We start from the raw sequence: 19,223 nt of genomic DNA, 5'->3' as shown, positions 1-19,223 counted from the left end.
GATCCAGCACTTCTTTTGTTATTACATAATAATTATAAAAAAATTATGTGATAAGTAAATTACAATAACGTTTGAAAAAAATATATAATAATACTTATAATAATAAATAAATAAATTTTTGAGTTTTATTAAAAGCATGCTTAAAAACCCATCTAACGTTATATTTATTTACATATAGTTATGCATGACTATATAAATGATTACATATATTTTCCCACTATTGCAACATGCATTTCGTCCCAACTGCTACTATCAACTCATTCGGTCCAAATAGTAATCACTGAGACTTCTAAGCATGGGAAAATGTTTTTAAATGAGACATTTTATACACATTTACATACATGACATGCAAAGGTTCACCTATTATGGTAACTTTAATAGTTCTGCAAAGTTTTTTGTCTATACCTAGCAATGTTTTCCTCCCTAATGGATGCAATGCTTAAATAACAGAAGTATTTATTTATAACCTTTGCCGCAACCTTCATTTTCATCATGTTTGAAGACTTTTTTAAATCTACAAGTGTATTTAAATGAGTTAATGTACAGTGCGCACGCCACAAGCTGCTACTGTTTTCTTGGAAACCTCAATTAAACTTTAACTTTCTTGATGTAAAGGAGCCTCGCTGTAAGTCTATAATATGACATCTGATCCCGGGAGAGAAATTCAATCAACCCTGTCCTGCCTAACCGAAGGGCTTGTTGGCCCGACGGTTCCAGTGCTGCTTGATCCGGGACACACCGAGCGCAATGGCTTGACGCATTGCAGGTCTAACGTAACCAATCAGAGACGCCGTTACAGTCACGAGCGGATTGCAGGTCTCAGCCGACCAATCGTAAAAGCTGTGACAGGCTGAGCCGAAATCTCTCTAGCGTCAACAAAGACAGTGGACTTGATGCAATAAGTAATATTCCGAGGAAAGAAACTAGTGCCTTTCAGAAAAGTAGTTCCTCAAGATGTACTGCGTTCTTTCAACGTTTTTAGTAATAGTGGTTCTATTAAAAGTATAATAATGTAATTTATTCTGTCTTTATTTTTTGTCCATAAATTATGTAATTTTAAAAAGTTTAACGAACACGATTTTATTAATAAAATATATTATTAGAAGACAAATATTTAATATAATAACTCAATATATTAATTATATTGAATTTTTATTATGTTAATTCTAAGTTTACATTTATTGAAATGTTGCTGATGAATAAAAAAATATTTGAAAGTTTTTGGTTGTGAACATGGTTATAAATGTGCCTTTTGCTTGTCGTTTTCTTGTTTAAAAAGTGTGTATATGTGTATGATCTACAAATAAAACTAAGCTGAAAATTATTGACTGTGAAGATTATTGAGAACTACAACCGTTTTCACATTATGTATACTGAATGTTAATATACTAATTCGAATGTATTAGTAACAGCTTATTAAGTACTCCAGTAGATAATAACATAAAAATACATATTGAATACACATTGTTCATCCAGCTGCTTGCTATATTAATCTACTTAATATACTTTTAAATATACTATGCATGTTCACTGATGAAAGTGTGACACATATTTCAGACCTACCAGAAAATATCATATGTATCATATCATATAATAAAATGACCCAAACAGACGTACTGTACTCCATTATTAGGTTTTTACATAACTAAACAACACTTTCCCTTCACGGCGCTTATGATAAGAAGATGGGCCGGGCTTACAACTGCACTATGCGGAAGTGAGTGATGGGGACCGTACGGCGGAGGAATACATCGATGTATATAGTACCGGATCACCTTCAATACTCTGCGAGCGTCAGTTGCACGGTGGAGCTTTAACGGAGAGCGGAGCATCGCTGCAGTCTAGAGTAGATTAACAAACCCAGTCCACTCTCCACCCTCAGACATGGTAAGTATAGGCATTTATCATACACTAATCATTTATGAAATCCTGTCTATCTTTTATTTGTGTAACGCCTTATGAATGTTAGTATATACATATGATGTCTAACGTAACCACCTGCCTGCCTCTAACGTTACTGCGCTCGTGCAACATTCATCAGACGCTGTAATGTATTTCAATGCACTTTGCAAGCGATGCCTGCGTCCGTTATTATTTTCAACGTGTTGCGGTGTTATTGATGTCATAGTGCGGCAGGAAATATGACATATGCGTTTTATTATGGTGTGATGAGCTGGACAGCAGCAGACAGATGATCTCTGCTCACGTACGTTACTATTTTAAAAAATCCCATTATTATTTCCTTCGTGATTTACGTGTTTGAAACCACGTTTGTTTTGCATTAGCGAATGATTTTTGATTGAGACATCATTGACAGCGTCTGTGCAAAATCAGGCCAGTCTGAATAATGGCTATAGGGACATATCTTAAAGAAACAGTTTATTAAATAAATAATACCAGTCTGTTATTATTCATGGACCATCTTGTTATTCCAGACCTTTTCTTTTTAACTGGAACACTAATAGAGCTGTTAGGCTGAATGACATCCTGAGTCCCCATTCGCTTTCATTGTATGGATGAAGATGCTATGGAAGTGAATGGTGATTGGCGGTCAGGTTTTGTGTTGTTCCACAGAAGAATGCCAAAAAGGATGATAAGTTGAATATTTGGGAGATATTTCTTAAAACTGTAATTAATGAGGTCCATTTAAGCAGCTCTTATGTGGGCTGTTTTGGCAGTAGAGCGTCGTTTCATTTATGAAGACAACACAAGGCATTGTTACATGTGTGTATTACCATGGGATTTATCTGCGATGTACTTCTACTGGTTGGCACAACTGTCGGATCTAGTAAAATAAGCTAGATTAACAACATACACTGACTTCATTCATTGGTTTATGTTGGCGCAAACATTTTTGATTCATTGTCTTGGAAATGTAACAGGTTTGTTTGTTATCTGGACTTCAATGTTCTGTGTGTAAATCGTACCGCTGGATGCCAACCGAGAAAATAAGCAAAGCTTTGTTTAAATGGTGCGTTTTAGTACAAGAAAGCAAACATTGTTCGCAAAGCATGGAAAGAATGTCCTGAGTGAGTTCAACAAAAGTCAATGCCGACACATTAAGTCCATGAAAACCCTTCTGGTTCAGCTTTTCCACAGCATGCTGCCAGAAGGTTGCGTATTAATTTTTTTTCTGGGTGTTATTTAAGCCCGTTGGTGAGCATTATCTCAGTTCTGCGATGAGCTGTGAATGGTTAACTGCTGTGAGAGAGGTCTGTTTCCTCCCTTGGGCTGTGTCTTCAAGATCTTTCTGTCTATGGTGCAGCTCTAATCTTGTAATCTTGTTGTCCCACCTGTACGGGCAACAGTGCCATGGGATTTGGTGTACCCCTGTGAGAAAAACAACCCTGTATATTTTCCTATAAAGCAGGTGTCTTTGCTTCTTTATACTGGCATCTCTGCGATTTTTGTCACTGATACGACAGTCATGTTGAACTTTTTTTTTAATGCTAAAACAATATTTACACGTTTAGCTCATGTATATTAGAGCTGATTGGCTGTCCAGTGATTGGTACAGGATTAAAACTTTCGAGTTTCTACAATTATCCTAAATAATTTACAGAGTTGCCAGGAAGATAAAATGGCCAAACCAGCCCTAAATAAAGGGCTTTTTCAGGGATGTGCTGTCTTCACAGCACACATTTGGTTTAGTTCATGAGGAAGTCATCTTCACTGTCTTGGGTGTGAAGTTGTGGGTATAGTGCTGTTTGTTTTGTGCAGAGAGACAGTTACTGGAAATGGACTCCATAGTGCATTTTCATCTGTCTGGCGGCGTGATGGTTAAGGGCCTTGGGGACTCCCCGTTAACATGGTGTGAAAGTGGCAATACCACACTCATTATCGTACACTGGGTGTCCTGAGCATCAGGCCTCAGCTGCTCCTGCCGCTTGGCGACTCCTAAATCAAGGCCAGATTCCAGGCAACGTTGTGCAGCGTTTTCAGATCCAGGCCAGATTCCTGGCAGTGGTGTGCAATGTTTGAAGCCTTGCTGGATGGCAAACTGCCTGCAAGGCTTCCAGTAGAGGTGCAGGATCCTGTTTTCTCCCTATCAGCTAGAGAGAAGGAACAATCCTTTATAGGCAAAGCCCATCAAGAATAATTTGTGGTATTTAATGCAGATTTTCCTCCAAAATTTAAAAATTTAAGTACTGCTCATTTATTAGCAACTGATTGCTTTCTCAGAGTACCTAATGTGCTTAATAGATTTTCTGATTCATTTGGATCTATTTCAAATATAAAGCCCTTATATAAAGAGTGATTCAAATACTATGTTTTTACCATTTATTAAAATAAAAATTAATTATTTATATAAGTCTAAAATGAATGTAATAATACAAGATCTGTTGCTACGTCCATAACATTAAAGGACATCAAGGACTTAAAAATGAGGGACATATGTGCATATTTGGGTTAAATTTCAAGGGAATTATGGACCTCACACTAATTGGAACAACATGCAATGTGATGCACAACAACATAGTCATAATAGGACAGCACTAAAGAAACTCTTTGATCTCACAATCTTTCTGCTAGCTGCCCTGATCCTTAACTCTCAGTCTAACAGGACCCATAGGGAGAAACACAGAGAGAGAGAGAGAGAGAGAGAGAGAGAGAGAGAGAGAGAGAGAAATAAACTTGGCCAAAAGCACAGTGAGATGGTCGAGATAATGCATCCACTCAGGGAAAGGTAAAACCAACCATTGTGTTTGCAGACGGAGAGAGGTGTTTGCACAATTAGCAGAGATGCAATGTCACTCAGATGATCAAAGAGATCTAAACGCAAACCCACAGCTGGCTGTAAACCGAGATGACCACAGGAGAAGGTGAAGTGATGGGCCGCTTGATTTAGACGGACAGACCTTAATACTCTCCTTTGATTCAGCTGTCACCCTGTGTACCTGCAGGTTCACCTGCGCACCTCTTTGTTTGACTTGACCTGATGGCTGCCCATTTGACCAATCTCGAATAATGGAAACGATCCCTGACCCTCGGCTTTGTAACTTTAGTGAACTGCTGACATTAAGCTTCTCAGAAATCGTCCCAATATCTAGCTGCAAGATACCCAATGCGGCCTGGGAGGTTGGTACAGTAACACTGGCCTCAAGGGTCAGGTGAGCTCTCTCGGGGTTCATTGTTCATCAGCCTGATCAGGCAGAATCATCGCTGCTTGCTTACAGAGACCAGAATGCCTCCAAAGAGACCAATCGTCTACCCTGAGGAGGAAACTGTGTCCTTATGCATGGTCTACGATCTCCTCGACCAGCAGCAGTTCTTTTATAAAGAGCTGATTGAGCTACAGGAGAGAAATTATAAGTCCTTCCTGCACATGCTGGTGGAATCCACCAACAGCCGCATTGATAGTGTGGTACGAGACGTCCAGGATTTGAAGAATAGTCTGAAGCAGTGCCGAACTGAGCTTGGGGATGTCAGACACCAAGGTGTGCAAAATGCCAAACGGGCCGAGTGCTTGGCAGAAGGTCTAGTGATGGTCCGAGGTGCTGTGGACGGCCTGACCTCATTGAAAAGCCCCACCGCTGAGGTCAAACCCAGGAAAGCACCAGTGAAAGTGGACAGGCAAGATGTAAAAAAGACTGATTGCTGGGACAACGAACCCAAGGCGAAGAGGCTGGTGGCTGACTTGACAGACATTCGTTTTGATGGCATAAAGGTTGAATTATCAAGAAAACGTTTTTCTTTTTTACAATTAGCGCTTTTCAACAACCTTTTAAGGAGATACTATCAGTTTTTAAATTCTAGGTCAAGGTTGTCTTGGTTTATTGAGTTTCAAAGAGAAAGTTTTGAATATCACTATAAAGTGACAGGGCAAATCAAAAACATTCATGAATCTAATGAGATGTTATGTTCGTGTTATGGTTGAGTTTTTCCTCTGTTCCTTTTTTACATTGCACACTCTGCATATGCATTTGTTGGTTCCAGCTTTTTTGACGCTTGTTTTTCTTCATGACGGGACATTTCTGCCATTTTAGGTTTTTCTCAGTTTGACGCTAATGCGCTTGGCACAACAAAATGATGACTTGTATGTGTTTATGACACTCATTTACTCATCACTTTTCTTCTTCTCCATTTACAGGCTGACCAACTCACCGAGGAGCAAATTGCAGGTAAGGCAGTCTGTTTGTGGTGTGAACATACCCTGAATTAGCACCAGTACCAGAATAATGGTCGCAATATTAGCTTCTTACACTCTGACGTTTCAAATATTTGAGGTTTAAACCCTATCTTTCTGTTTCCTCACAGAGTTTAAGGAGGCTTTCTCCTTATTTGATAAGGATGGTGATGGTACTATCACCACCAAGGAGCTGGGCACAGTGATGCGCTCGCTCGGACAGAACCCCACAGAAGCTGAACTCCAGGACATGATAAACGAGGTGGACGCTGATGGTGAGTTGAGTTCATGACAATCAGCGATGCTGTCTGTAAGAATGTGCTATATTAAGGTTGGGGTTAAGTGTTTTTTAAAGCGTATTGTAGGCAGTCAGCACACAAACAATAGAAACGCTTTCCTGGCACATCTGTACACACAACGCTGGTTTGCAAGGCTGATTTTTGGCCTATCCTGCTCTGGTATGGTTCTACTCGAAAGCTTCCTCTACCCTATTGAGAACGGGTGTTTAAACGTTGATTAAACCGTTATCTTGTTTTGTAATTAGCTTGTGTGCAAGCAAGCAAGCTTTCAAATAGCACCAAATGTAATACGCCTGGGATGCCTCTCTTGTTACAGAGCTGATGTAATTAGTCTTTCAGTATGCTGTGGTGTCTTTAGAGAATGTCCTTTAACACTTGTATTGTTAGATCATGCAGAGTTTCTGAGACATACTGATCATTTTCAGATGGGATTGTGCGCTATGGAGTCGTTTTTGTAGGTCAGACAGCAGTAAAGCCCGTTGAATAACAGCAGGTAATAAAGACCTCATGGAATCCTTTACATAATCCACTTTGGCAGTGGTGGCAGTGGAATGGAGAGTGTTTGTGAAGAGCTTCAGTGAGAAGAACATGCAGTGTGAAGAAAAACACACACACACACACATACATAAGCACGTGTCTACACCCACTTTGTCAGATTACACGCGCAGTGTGAGCCCTATGGGAATGGCTGTGGTGATCATTTTCACACACGCATGCACACAGGAGGATGTCATATTTGTCCCGTGTAATGGAAATATCCCACCTCAGCTTGGTTAAACCTCAAGGGAAGCAAAACACGGGCATGTGTGCGCACACACACACACACACTTCAGCAGGACTGTCTCATCTTTCCTGTATTGTTTAGATTTCAATTAGCTACTATTTTGTTTTTGGAATATAATTATACACACAAATGGCTTCAATTTAAATTCTGCAATAAGTTTAACTGAGTAGGTTTAACATAACTTTAAAACCTACAACCTTTTTTAAATGCTATAAGGGAATTTGGACATCACCACATATTATTGTCTAGTATGAAAAGAGATTTAAGTGTTTTTAAACACACTTTAAAGGAGTGTACGATGAGAGCATAGGTACTCAAAGTAAAAATGGAGGATATCAAGCATGCTGTTCATGCCTGTGACTTCGCCTTTGTAGATTTGTATGCATCAGTGAGACTGTCAACTAGGGCCGATTTAGTTCAGCTAGATGATACCCAAACAGACTTAATACATGCTATTAGCTCTCATTACGCCTCATTATACTCTGTTTACTAGGCTGCTCTTCTCCTTCACTCTTGGATACTCCACCAGGTTTTCCCAAACACAATAGACTACATCAGATAAATGTCTGTTGTTTTCAGGTAACGGAACCATTGACTTTCCTGAATTTCTGACAATGATGGCCCGGAAAATGAAAGACACAGACAGCGAGGAGGAGATCCGCGAAGCTTTCCGAGTGTTTGACAAGGTCAGTGGTGAAAAGAGGGGCATTGTGGGAAGTATTTCTGCTGCCATGGAAAGAGTGAGGAGGCAGGAAAAAACAAACCAACGCTCGGAAAACTAAATAACAAGCCCTTGTTCCATATAAAGCTGTCATTGGTTTCAAGCAGATGGCCCAGTCAGAGATTTTTCCATGTTTACAGAGACATTTGATTGTCAATGGCCTCTCTTGCTTCCTTTTGTAAAATGTTACCAGTGCCTTCTCTTTTTAATCTCCATTATGCCTTCGCAACACATCATTTTTTTTGCAACCTGCTTTGGATTTAGTGCTTTTAATATTTGAACAGCCTGACTTATTGATCCTGTCTGTCTCTGTCAGGACGGGAACGGCTACATCAGTGCGGCAGAGCTTCGCCATGTCATGACAAACCTGGGTGAGAAACTAACAGATGAAGAGGTGGATGAAATGATCAGAGAAGCTGACATCGACGGTGACGGTCAGGTCAATTACGAAGGTACGATTCAGCTGTGTGCTGAGATTACCTGGAAAGAGTTTTTTTTTTTTTTTTTTTTTTAAATGCAGATTAAACATTACTTTTAGGAATTGCCACTTCCAATTATAATAATGTAGCTTGGATTTGGATCACGCAAGGTTATTTGTGTGTGCGTATATACAAAAAAAATGGAGATTAATTTAAAGGAACAGTCTGAAGTTTGGTTTGAAATGTTGTGATTTTACCAGTATCACCACTGATGTCCATCTCTGTTTCTGTCCACAGAATTTGTACAAATGATGACGGCAAAGTGAAGCTCTTCTGTTTTCTCCTGACCTCTTTAGAAGACAAAAAAAAATCAGTCAAATGTTTTACTTACCTCTTACGCAAAAATATTCATTTATTCATACTGTTTCTGTATAGAAAAAAACTGAATGTTAAAAAAAGGAAAATGTCCATATATAGAAAAAAATATATTTAAAAACACAAAAACAAAAAAAGACATAACCAAACATAAATGACCTGCATGTACTGGTTAGTGGTCCTGTTCCCAAAGAACTGCTTAGACATCTACGAAAAAGATCAATCAATTAATCCTGATATCGAACCTTCAGAAACTAAAGTAAAAGCATCTGGTGAACTGCTTAACTGGTTCCATTTGCTAGTGGCGATGTTTGGGCTGGCCAATCGTCTTCTACTTCCTGTTTCTGTTTTACATGCATGCAGCTTGAGTCTGGAGCCGCTATTGGGGCGGAAAACCTCAGCGATGTCTGTCGGAGCGTTCTGGGGGAGAATTTTAAAAGAGGGTTGACTGGTTTCGGGGGAGGCGGGATCGGGTGGAGGGTGGTTTTTCTGAATCTGCATAGTGGACGAATGAATGGGACCTTTGCAGTTTGCTTCAATAACTAAATAAAGAGATATTTTTAAGAAAAATGAGCAGTTAAGAGATTTTAAACTACGTTTGGCATGTCAGGATATTTGGAGTTTTGTTTCTTTGTGCATTGTGCCCGATAGTAGGGGCGTTTAGCGGGAGGGAGTGGCTTGGGAGTTTCAGGGCGTGACCTTTCACCTTATGTGGAAGTGTTTTTTCGGGTAAGGGCAACGGTGACTGACTGTACCATTAAAATGTTTTTAATCTTTAGTTCTTCTCTGGGCTCTGATCGTGAGCATGTCGAATTATTATTATTTTGTTTTTTTCTCTCTGGAGAGCGCGAAAGAGGGCTTTTGGCCACCAGGGGTTTGTTTCGACTGCCCACCTTCAGTTCTGTTTATGTTCATTCCAAGTTGTACATGCTCGTCTTTTGATTTTTTTTCCAATAAAAGAACATGAACTTGAAGCTCTCAATCTTGTTTTTCCTTTTTGTCGTCCTCAATAGAACGGAGCATTTAAGAATGCTTTTACAGCCAACCTACAGAAATCACCATGGCAACATCTCTCTTTTTCTGTACATTTCAGTGTGTGTGTGTGTGTATATGTGTCATGTTGCATGAGCACTGATCTACCCGAGCGCAGGCTTGAGCGCATCTGTCTTTGGGGATTTTAGGGGTTGCCTGGCAACCTGGATCTGTGGCTCTGGTGGATGAGGGGGATATCAAAAAAACCATGTGGGAGCTGCTGAAGAGACTCTGGAGAGATGAAGAGTGTGTGTGCCTGAACGTCTACAGCTGATTAGATCCACCTCCTGTAGTCAGGCAGGGTTTATCCCTACAGCTCGTCCCTTCATTACTGGAATTATTTGTTCGCATTCCTCCAATCCATCATTGGCGTTGGATTTAACGTGAGTTTTGCACTCAATTTTCAGGCTCACTGTTAATTTACAGCTATTTAAAGCCTGAGCTCGGGGGGTGTGGAGATGATTGTGCGTCTACTATGTGCTCAGCAGCGAGAAACAGGATCCAGTGACAGGCGTGTGGGAGGAGAGAAAGAGTGCTAACAGCCCACATCTCTCTGCCCCTCTGACTGATGAGCTGCACGTGGCCAAGCGTGTGCATGTGTGTGCATTAAATTTGTTACTTTATCCAAGAAGAATAAGCTGAGGATGGTTGAAGGCTTCTGAAATATGAAGAATATGCCCCTGGTCATTTTTGTGGTTTGGTTGCAAGCACTGGATGGTCACACACTCTCTTAGTTTTATGGCTTTGTGGAGAATCTTTGAGCAAGAACAGCCATAGCATCCCACATAAACGGTGCATGTTTTACACAGCTGAATGCCACCACACAAAAGGGGACTGTGTCTAAGACTGCATTGAAGATATTATTCACTGTAATACTATTAAGTATCATGTACAATATTTCTGGGTTACTAATCAAATCTTATTATTTTCAAGCTACTGTATTTCTATACTAACAATATAATTATTTGCATTAATTTAGAAATAATTATTATTATTAATAGCCAAAATAATGAAGCTGCGGTCACACTAAAGTTTGAGCTTGCAAAATTCTGTAGTACAGCGCTGCTAAAAGGGGTGGGATTAAACAAGATTATTAGCCATTAAAAAAGCGATAGGTCCATATTTTAAATTTCAGTCCAGAGAGGTCATGTTTTGATCTTCGATTGGCTCACAAAGTCAAGTGATGCGATTTACTCAGGTCAGAGTTCACCAAGCTTGAACTTTGCAACGCAGTGAACTGTGAAACTTGTCGCACGAGCTTGCATTTCCGGTCTGACGTATTCGTGTGTGTATGAATGGAAGTCTCTGGGGAGAAAAGTCTAGTGTGACCACAGCTTCACTATGTAGGCTTTTATTCCAATTTAATGTAAATTCTTACACAATAGTCTAAATTAGTGGTCAATTTCTCTGTTTTTCATTGTAAACATTTGGGATTGCTTAAGTTTTTAGTCAGGGTATATACAGTAATCAGAGAATGAAATTCTATATATTTTAAGTGGTTTATTTATAAACTAATTTAGAGAGGATCACATGCGCTTGATTGCTTGCAGCTGGTCCTGAATTATCTAATTTATGATTCACCAATGAGACGATTCCTAAGCCACTATAAATACTCAAAGTTCCATAAAACAGCCATCTTCGTTTTAAAGAATCCCCCCTTTTCACCCCTACCCTAGATGGGTGGCCCAGTGGTTAGCACTGTTACCTCACAGCAAGAGCGTCACTGGTTCTAGTCCTTACCAAGCCAGCAGAGTTAACATGTTCTCCCATGCTCACGTGGGTTTCCCCCGGGTTCCTTGCATCATCCAAAAACATGCAACTTAAATTATTTGACTAATCTAAATCAGCACCAGACATGCACCTAGTAAGTAGTTATCTCTTAAGAGCAATCACTATCTGTTCATTAGCTTTTACAGCAGGGGAGTTCTCGAGATCGACCTGAGCTTAAACTCCCCTCTTGCCTTGCAACTAATAGGAAGCCCCGGGCTCAAGGATTTTATGAGCTCAGGGCTCTCTCCCGGGGCAGCACGCCAATCAAGCTTTATAATCAATCATCAGCTAAGTGTCAACTTTGGAAGATACTACATACATTTTAGGACCTCACCGCTAGGCCAACACGGGATCTGCGCGCGCAGAATTCCACAGATTTCTGCAGATTTTTAGCCCATTATTAATTCTGTTTATTTACTTTAGTAAATGTGTAAATCTAAATTTATTCAGTTTTTATTCAGTAATTTAGTACTTTTATTTCATATATTAAGGCTTTAGTTAAGTATATTAGTTAACTACTACTTTAGTTAAGTAGTAATATTTTTAAGGGCCTTAAATTTCTCTAAATAGATTTATCAACTTTTAATACTTTTTAAGATCCCACAGACACCCTGTTAGTGTACAAGTATCCAGTGGGTTTTGCATATTTTGATGCAATACTATTTATTCACTATATATACTTTTTTGGTTGTTGTGCTGATCCTATTTTGTAATTTGTAAGTTATTTATTTCTTCATTTAACTTTTTTAACTTATTTTTTTATATTTAAATTGGCAGCTGATATTACTTCTGATTCATACATTACATAACAAGAGGTCAAACTGAGTGCACTGCATTGTGGGATACAGTATTACATAGTGAGCTAATAATGATGTACTAAGCCATCCGAGAATATTCCATGCATATAGAAAATCTGAATACTAAACCCAGTGTATCTATGCCTGGACATGCTCTGAAGTGCCATTTTGATCAAATTCACACACGCAAAATATTTGTGAAGACCTTGTCAGTGGTGTAAACCGGTGAAAGGTCATACTGTGTCTCATTCCACTGATTCCTATCATGTAAATCTACAGTCAGTTGTCACAAAGCTTCAGTGGCCCACACTGTGACCTCAGCTGAGTATAGCGTGGTGGACTGGGACATTTAAGACTGCTATTCAGATTAGAGATTGCAATCAGAAGCAAACTCTTCAGTGATGCTGAAGTGACACACTGCAGCTTTAATTCGTGTTGCTTCAGGGGTCTTGGTCTATTCCAAACACAAGCTTACTCATGCTTGGTCGAACAAATTCTGTCAAATGCTTTCTCCCAGACTCCTCCCCCTCCCTCAGCGGTGCTCTCTATCTAGTGTGCTTCTTAAGCGCACACATGGAAGCACTCTAAAGGCCTGTCATTCACTCATTTCCTCTGTATTCATACTGTGCCAACAGGGTCACCTTATCCCGAAGGCTCCCTCTCGACCCCTGAGCTTTCAAATCGCCCGGCAGGGGATTTTTAATTTATACCTGACCGAGGGTTCAGCAGCATTAAAAGCACATGCAATCAAACGCAAGCTCTGCAGCCCTCCAGCTGGGCAGAGGGATGGGCATGAGAGAGAACAGACTGTGTGTCACGCGCCTACAGAACAGCTCACATTGCAACAAGGCACGAAATGTATTAGGAGCTTTTGTCATCTGTTAACACCCTGACCTGCTCGGATGAAAAGACAAGGATCTCAAACTGGTACATGGAGAGACACAATAGGGGCCATGGAAACAATATTACAGGAAAGATATTTGCACACTTTAGTCATGCTAAAAATGTCCTTTAATTACATGAATTACATTGCAAATTTTAACTGGCGGTGACATGGTGGCTCAGTGGTTAGCACTGTCGCCTCACAGCAAAAAGCATGCTGGTTCGAGTCCCAACTGAGTCAGTTGGCATTTCTGTGTGGAGTTTGCATGTTCTGGCCCTGCTCACGTGGGTTTCTTCTGGGTGCTCCAGTTTCTCACAGTCCAAAGACATACAGTATAGGTCGATTGGGTAAGCTAAATTGGCCGTAGTGTATGTGTGTGAATGAGTGTATATGAATGTTTCCCTTGTACTGGATTGCAGCTGGAAGGGCATCTGCTGTGTAAAACATATGCTGGATAAAGGCTGATTTATACTTCTGCAATGAGTGTTTGGCATGACCCATGGTGCAAGGCTTGCGTGTAGTCGTGCATCTATACTTCTGGTCACTGTCTGTGTTGCTCTGCAATAACACTTCTGAAACGCTAGCTGGCAGTAGGTTTTTATGTTCCTCTGTGTCGAGTTTCTTTGCAGTTTTTTGTTTTTCTGAACACTATAAGAATCTAAAACTTGCTTATTCAGAGTCAGAAACTGGCAGACGTGCAACAACTTTGATCTTAAGGTAAACATAAAACAACAGTTTCCATCTTGAGCTACTTCACTTGACTCAACACTTGTAAACACTCGCTCCATTGGGCTTGCTGCTCTTGTCACATTTGTCACTGTTACAAATCTAACCAATCACAGAGCTTGCGCTACACGTTGTTGCGCCATGTTACAGTTACAGAGGTGTGCGTCATCAACGTCAGCCCATGGCGAGGGCTACCCTGCAAAGACCCTTGATAAACAAATGGACTAAGCCGAAGGAAAACTTTAACTTGCACTGTAAGATTTTTTTGACCAGTTTCTTTGGTTAAATTGTGTTTCTGACACAGCTCTAAATAAATTTAGTATTTTCTTTTTTATTTTAACATCTTAAAGTCGAGTGCTATTTTGTGGTTTCCGCCTGGATTTTGCTACCCAAATTCAAAAGCTTCCCAAACCCACATGCAGAGGTGTGAATGCAAAAGTTTGGTATCATTTTGAAGAAAACCCTTGAATTTTCATAAAACACTGTTGAAAGTGATTAAAATAATTGTATATAAAAGTAAAAATAAAAAAGCTGCTTTTTTTTGTCAATTCAAATTTGAAAGTGTACCTTTAGATTCTGTGTGGTCTGGGTTGCTGTAATTAATTTTGGTGGCTCCTGCACATGTTAGTAATCATATGAAAAGATAAGAATGTCTCTATCATAAGCTATGCAAAAGTTATTCTACTCCAATTGGGAGAACGGAACCACTTATGGGGGTATTGGGCCAGTACGGACCTTTAAAACCTAAAGAATGCGGGAGTAAATGACATTACAGACCCGGTACTGGGTACGTAGAGCTTAAAGATAACTTCTGAATCAAAATTCCTCCAGTTAAGATGAAATTTAAAGGGATACAAATAATGCAATGGAAGTAGGGACAGACCTTTTTTCTGTTTTGGGATAGTAACTAAGTAATATGCATTTATATAATGCATTGATCATGAATGACAGGACTGCCCGATCCTGTTCCTAAAAATCTACCTTCCTGCAGAGGTCAGCTCCAACCCTGATCATAAACAACTAAACCAACTATGTAGGATCTAAGGAAGCACTTGATAATTAAAGACAGTTGTGTTTGATCAAGGATGCAGCTAAACTTTGCAGAAAGTTAGATCTCCAATCTACAGTCATGAGAGGGGTCTCTCCACACCAACACCAGTGTGCAGCATCTTCTTGGATGATGCGACGGCCACCACTAGACCACACTCCAGCTATAGGCGGAGTGAAGATATAGTGATAAAGCCAATTCAGTGTGGGATGATAGGGAGGCAATGCTGGGTAAGGGCTGATGGGAGGGAATTTGACCTAGACACTGGGGTTATAACCCTGCTCTTAATGAGAAGTACCATGGGATTTTTAATGACCACAGAGAGTGGTTGTCTCATCCAAAAGATGGCGCTTACTGACACTATAGTGTCCCCATCACTTTATTGGCGCATTAGCACTCACACAGACCGCAGTTTGCACACCCTCTGCTGGCTTCACTAACACCATTTCCAACAGCGACCTAGTTTTACCATGTGGTCTGCTATCCAGGTCATAACCAGACTCTGCAGGGTAATACATGGCTGTAAATCAGTAGGTTGTGTATACAAAACCGTGCACTGCTGATGACAGCAAGATGTTCAATTTACTGTACATTGGGTAGTGAAAACACTGACACGAGAATGTCATGGCCTGACTAGCCAACAAGGAAGCTGATTGAGACACAACCACTTTTTTTAATGAACCAGGGTTAACTATTTCATGTGTGAAAAGCCCTAGAGTGAAACAGATTACTGGAAATGAAAATGTAGGGCATGCAATCCACCAGTTGTTGATTAAATGGAGGCAGATCTGATTGAGATTTTGCAATTGATTTAACAGGAACAGGGTTGAAGTCTGCCATAAATTACCAGAGAAAAAACGATGAGGTAAAACTATTTATTTATGGATGAACTGTTCAATATAATATCCACTAATTTCTCTTTACGTTTACTATAATCTTCATAAAGATGCCTTCACAAAACGAAATTGCAAGTCATGCTAAATAAATGGTTTTCACACTGCACTCACTCACTTAAATGTATCCAAAAATGTTATCATAAGTGCAATGCAGTGTACAATTCAAAGTAGAGGTAAAACAATTTAAAAAAATCAATGCTGAAGAAGGCTTCATATTGAAGCAGTGTGCATGTTTCTACAGATTTTGAGTGCAACTATGAAACAAATGAACCTGCATTTAAAAATTGAATTTGAAATAAAACCAACAGAGATCATTTTATAATCCTGACAGTATTTGTTCATGGGTCATTTATCTTTTTTTTATATTTTAAACCAAATGCTGTTAGAAACACTATTTTTAACTCATACTTTCATCTTACAGAAATAAATGATTTAAACTCAAATCAGTATATTTCTTGTACATTATTTATTTATTTGTTAAAGATTCAAAACACCCTCGAGTACTTAAAAAAAAATTAACAGATTCATGTGTGTTGAGCTTCAATTAAGACAATGTTAGCACCGGTGTGCTTTAATTGTGGGGAAAACTGGATAATTATGAGCTTTTGTCAGCTATTTTTATCAACAGTAGTCCTGCCATTTTATCCTACCCATCAGATTATGCTACCAAGCACTGTATTTGAATGGTTCTGAGGTTGGGGTCAGGTCTTAGGTAGGTTAGAGTGATATTACAGCTTCATACCACACTACTCCAGATTAAAATTTCTGATGGGTAGCATATTGCGTCATCAAAATGTGCTACCTACTTTTTGAATGGGAGGTAGGACAAGCTGACAAGAAAGGACACATCACAGTAACATAAAAACAGTAGTTGAACAGAGTATTATTTATGTTATCAATAAAAATGACCCAATAAATTGTAGATTGTAATAAACAATAAACCAATCCATCACAGTACTTTAAAAATATTAACTATTGTTATACAGTGTCAGAAAAAACTGCTATATTGTTTCAAATACAGTGTTTGTAGCATAATCTGATGGGTAGGATAAAATGTCAGGATACCTGCCTCTTTTTCCCCTGCTTTGCTGGGCACACTCAGTCCTTCCTCTGCTCACAGCATTCCATGGCCATCGTGAAGCATGCATGCATGCATTCATTCATTCATTCATTCATTCATTCATTCATTCATTCATTCATTCATTCATTCATTTTCTTTTCAGCTCAGTCCCTTTATTAATCTAAGGTTGCCACAGCGGAAATGAACCACCAACTTATCCAGCATATGTTTTAAGCAGCGGATCCCCTTCCAGCTGCAACCCATCACTGGGAAACATCCATACACACTCATACATTACAGAAAATTTAGCTTACCCAATTCACCTATAGTGCATGTCTTTGGACTTGTGGGGGGAAACCGAAGCACCCGGAGGAAACTCACGCCAACACGAGAAGAACATGCAAACTGCACACAGAAATGCCAACTGACTCAGCCGGGGCACCAACCAGTGACCTTCTTGCTGTGAGACGATTGTGCTACCCACTGTGCCACGTGCTGAAGCATTAAAAAAATAAAATAATAAAATAAAAAATTCTGAAGTAACCTGAACTGAAAGAGGGGGGTTCATGACACTTTAACAAGCAAAGCATTAATTCAGTCATACAAGATGTCTCGTCAGGCTTTATTATGGCCTATTGACTGTCACAAACCTTAATGAAATGTGTCCATGTCGCTTATATTTATTCTCAGTGAAGTTTTCATACTAACACGACCTTGAACCTAAACAAAAATAAAAAGATTATGAGTCTATTTTGTGTCCGTCACGACGCGCGCGCGTTGCAGGTTCTGCTCTAGAGCATCACAGGATATCAGTCAGCATATGTGTTTGTGTGTCACGTGCGTTTATGAACGCTTGGCACAAGTCCAGAGGGGTCTGGGAAAGACTCAAAATACAGAAGCCAGACCCTGTATTTGTGTGTTTGTGGGGTGGGGAAGCCCATATGGCGGAAGAAACATGCACAGCGGGGGGAACAAGATACATGCGCATACAACGAGTGGGCTGTTTGAGAATGCAGCCATCAGCATTTGAACTGTGCTGTTGTTCACTGTCAGTGATTTGTGAGGGAGTCCCTGCCGCACAGCGGAACAGTGAGGCCATCCTACAGAAGGGGCGGGGCATATATTGATTGACATGCTGCTCTGTGGGGTTAAATGATGCTGAAGTGAAACGCTGCATTAATATTTCACGCACACATACACGCTGTAGGGCGGCAACACACCGGCCACTGAAAGAGCACAGGCTTGCATTACAGTAACACGAGAAACCCAACACAACCACGTAAATCAAGCAGCACAATGGGGAGTTTGGAGTTCACGCACTACACACACACACACACACATTGAGAGTAAAGGCCGTGTTGTTGACTGATATTGTAAAACGCATCCACATTTAGAACAGGTCACACTGAACGCCATTGTTGGAGAGTAACTAACATAGAGGGGGTGGTAACTTCGCTAAATCAGCTCTTAACTCACCCTTTGAAGAATTAACTATAATGACAAGAGTTAAAAATAGCATTCTGTCATCATATTGCTTGTACTCACCATTATTGCAGAGTGAAAAGTGAACGCTACTGTCAAGCAGAGCTCCAGTAATAAAGAAGCCTGTTCAAAACAACAGAGATAACGTTAGGATACTTGTTCAATTTATTTGCGCATTGTAGCCTGTGCTACAAATTTAATCTTATGACATCTCTTAAGCAACACATGAGCAATATCACACCCATAGCAGTGCAAAATGGCTGAATATTGGCACTGGTGGGCGACGTGCGCTATTTTGGTGTGCCACCAGTGACAATATATAGCCATATCACACTGCTAAGAGTGTGATGTTGCATTTATACAGCCGTTTGACGGCATAATCGTATATATATATATATATATATAAAAGACAATCAAACATGGAGAGTCTAAAAACCCTTATGTCTGACGAACTACTTTCCTCTATGATTTACATCTGCAGCTGACATCAGGACAGCACAAACCGTTGCTACTTGGCCAACGTCACTTTAGAGCTAGCATTTGAATGATTCTCTAGCGTAATGTCTAAAGTGATGACAAAACAGCTGATTTTGCTGACATTTTAGGATTTTAAGGCTAAACGGCATGGAATGCCATAAGTCTACAGACATTAGTATTTCCGAAAAAGCAAAAGCAACGCAAACTATACCAGACAGGGCCGGAGTGGGACTCCTTTTTAGCCCTGGTTTCAAGCCCTAGACCGGCCCACCTCAGTTCAAGTCTGACTACATTAAATTAACGTCATTTCCAATTCAGTTTCTAATG

At 39.9% G+C, this 19,223-nt stretch overlaps 2 protein-coding genes and 1 long non-coding RNA gene across 3 annotated transcripts; 2 read left to right on the top strand and 1 right to left on the bottom strand.

Annotated features, from left to right (window-relative positions):
- The first annotated feature begins 1,818 nt into the window (after positions 1 to 1,818).
- Positions 1,819 to 9,699, top strand: calm1a (calmodulin 1a). The gene is given in 6 exon segments (NM_213351.1): positions 1,819 to 1,887; positions 6,092 to 6,122; positions 6,259 to 6,402; positions 7,790 to 7,896; positions 8,248 to 8,383; positions 8,648 to 9,699. Coding segments are annotated over 6 exon segments (450 nt in total). The 5' UTR covers positions 1,819 to 1,884; the 3' UTR covers positions 8,677 to 9,699.
- LOC147833102 (uncharacterized) lies at positions 2,436 to 6,116 on the top strand. Its single transcript, XM_087290623.1, has 2 exons — positions 2,436 to 4,823; positions 4,905 to 6,116. The coding sequence occupies exon 2, from the start codon at positions 5,186 to 5,188 to the stop codon at positions 5,876 to 5,878; it is 693 nt and encodes a 230-aa protein (XP_087146749.1). The 5' UTR covers positions 2,436 to 4,823; positions 4,905 to 5,185; the 3' UTR covers positions 5,879 to 6,116.
- Positions 9,299 to 17,659, bottom strand: LOC147833101 (uncharacterized). The gene is made up of 2 exons (XR_015513431.1): positions 17,363 to 17,659; positions 9,299 to 13,439 (listed from the first exon to the last, which is right to left on the bottom strand). It is a non-coding gene; the product is annotated as an uncharacterized LOC147833101 (long non-coding RNA).
- Positions 17,660 to 19,223: the final 1,564 nt, after the last annotated feature.

This window comes from Danio rerio, chromosome 17 (genome assembly GCF_052040795.2).
Source record: "Danio rerio strain M-AB ecotype USA chromosome 17, GRCz13ab, whole genome shotgun sequence".
Classification (NCBI taxonomy): domain Eukaryota; kingdom Metazoa; phylum Chordata; class Actinopteri; order Cypriniformes; family Danionidae; genus Danio; species Danio rerio.
Note: the sequence above shows the minus strand (reverse complement) of the source record. Positions and strands in the feature narration are given on the sequence as shown.

Excerpts from the sequence above, each read along its gene's own strand:
- LOC147833102 (XM_087290623.1), top strand. The coding sequence starts at position 5,186 with ATGCCTCCAAAGAGACCAATCGTCTACCCTGAGGAGGAAACTGTGTCC.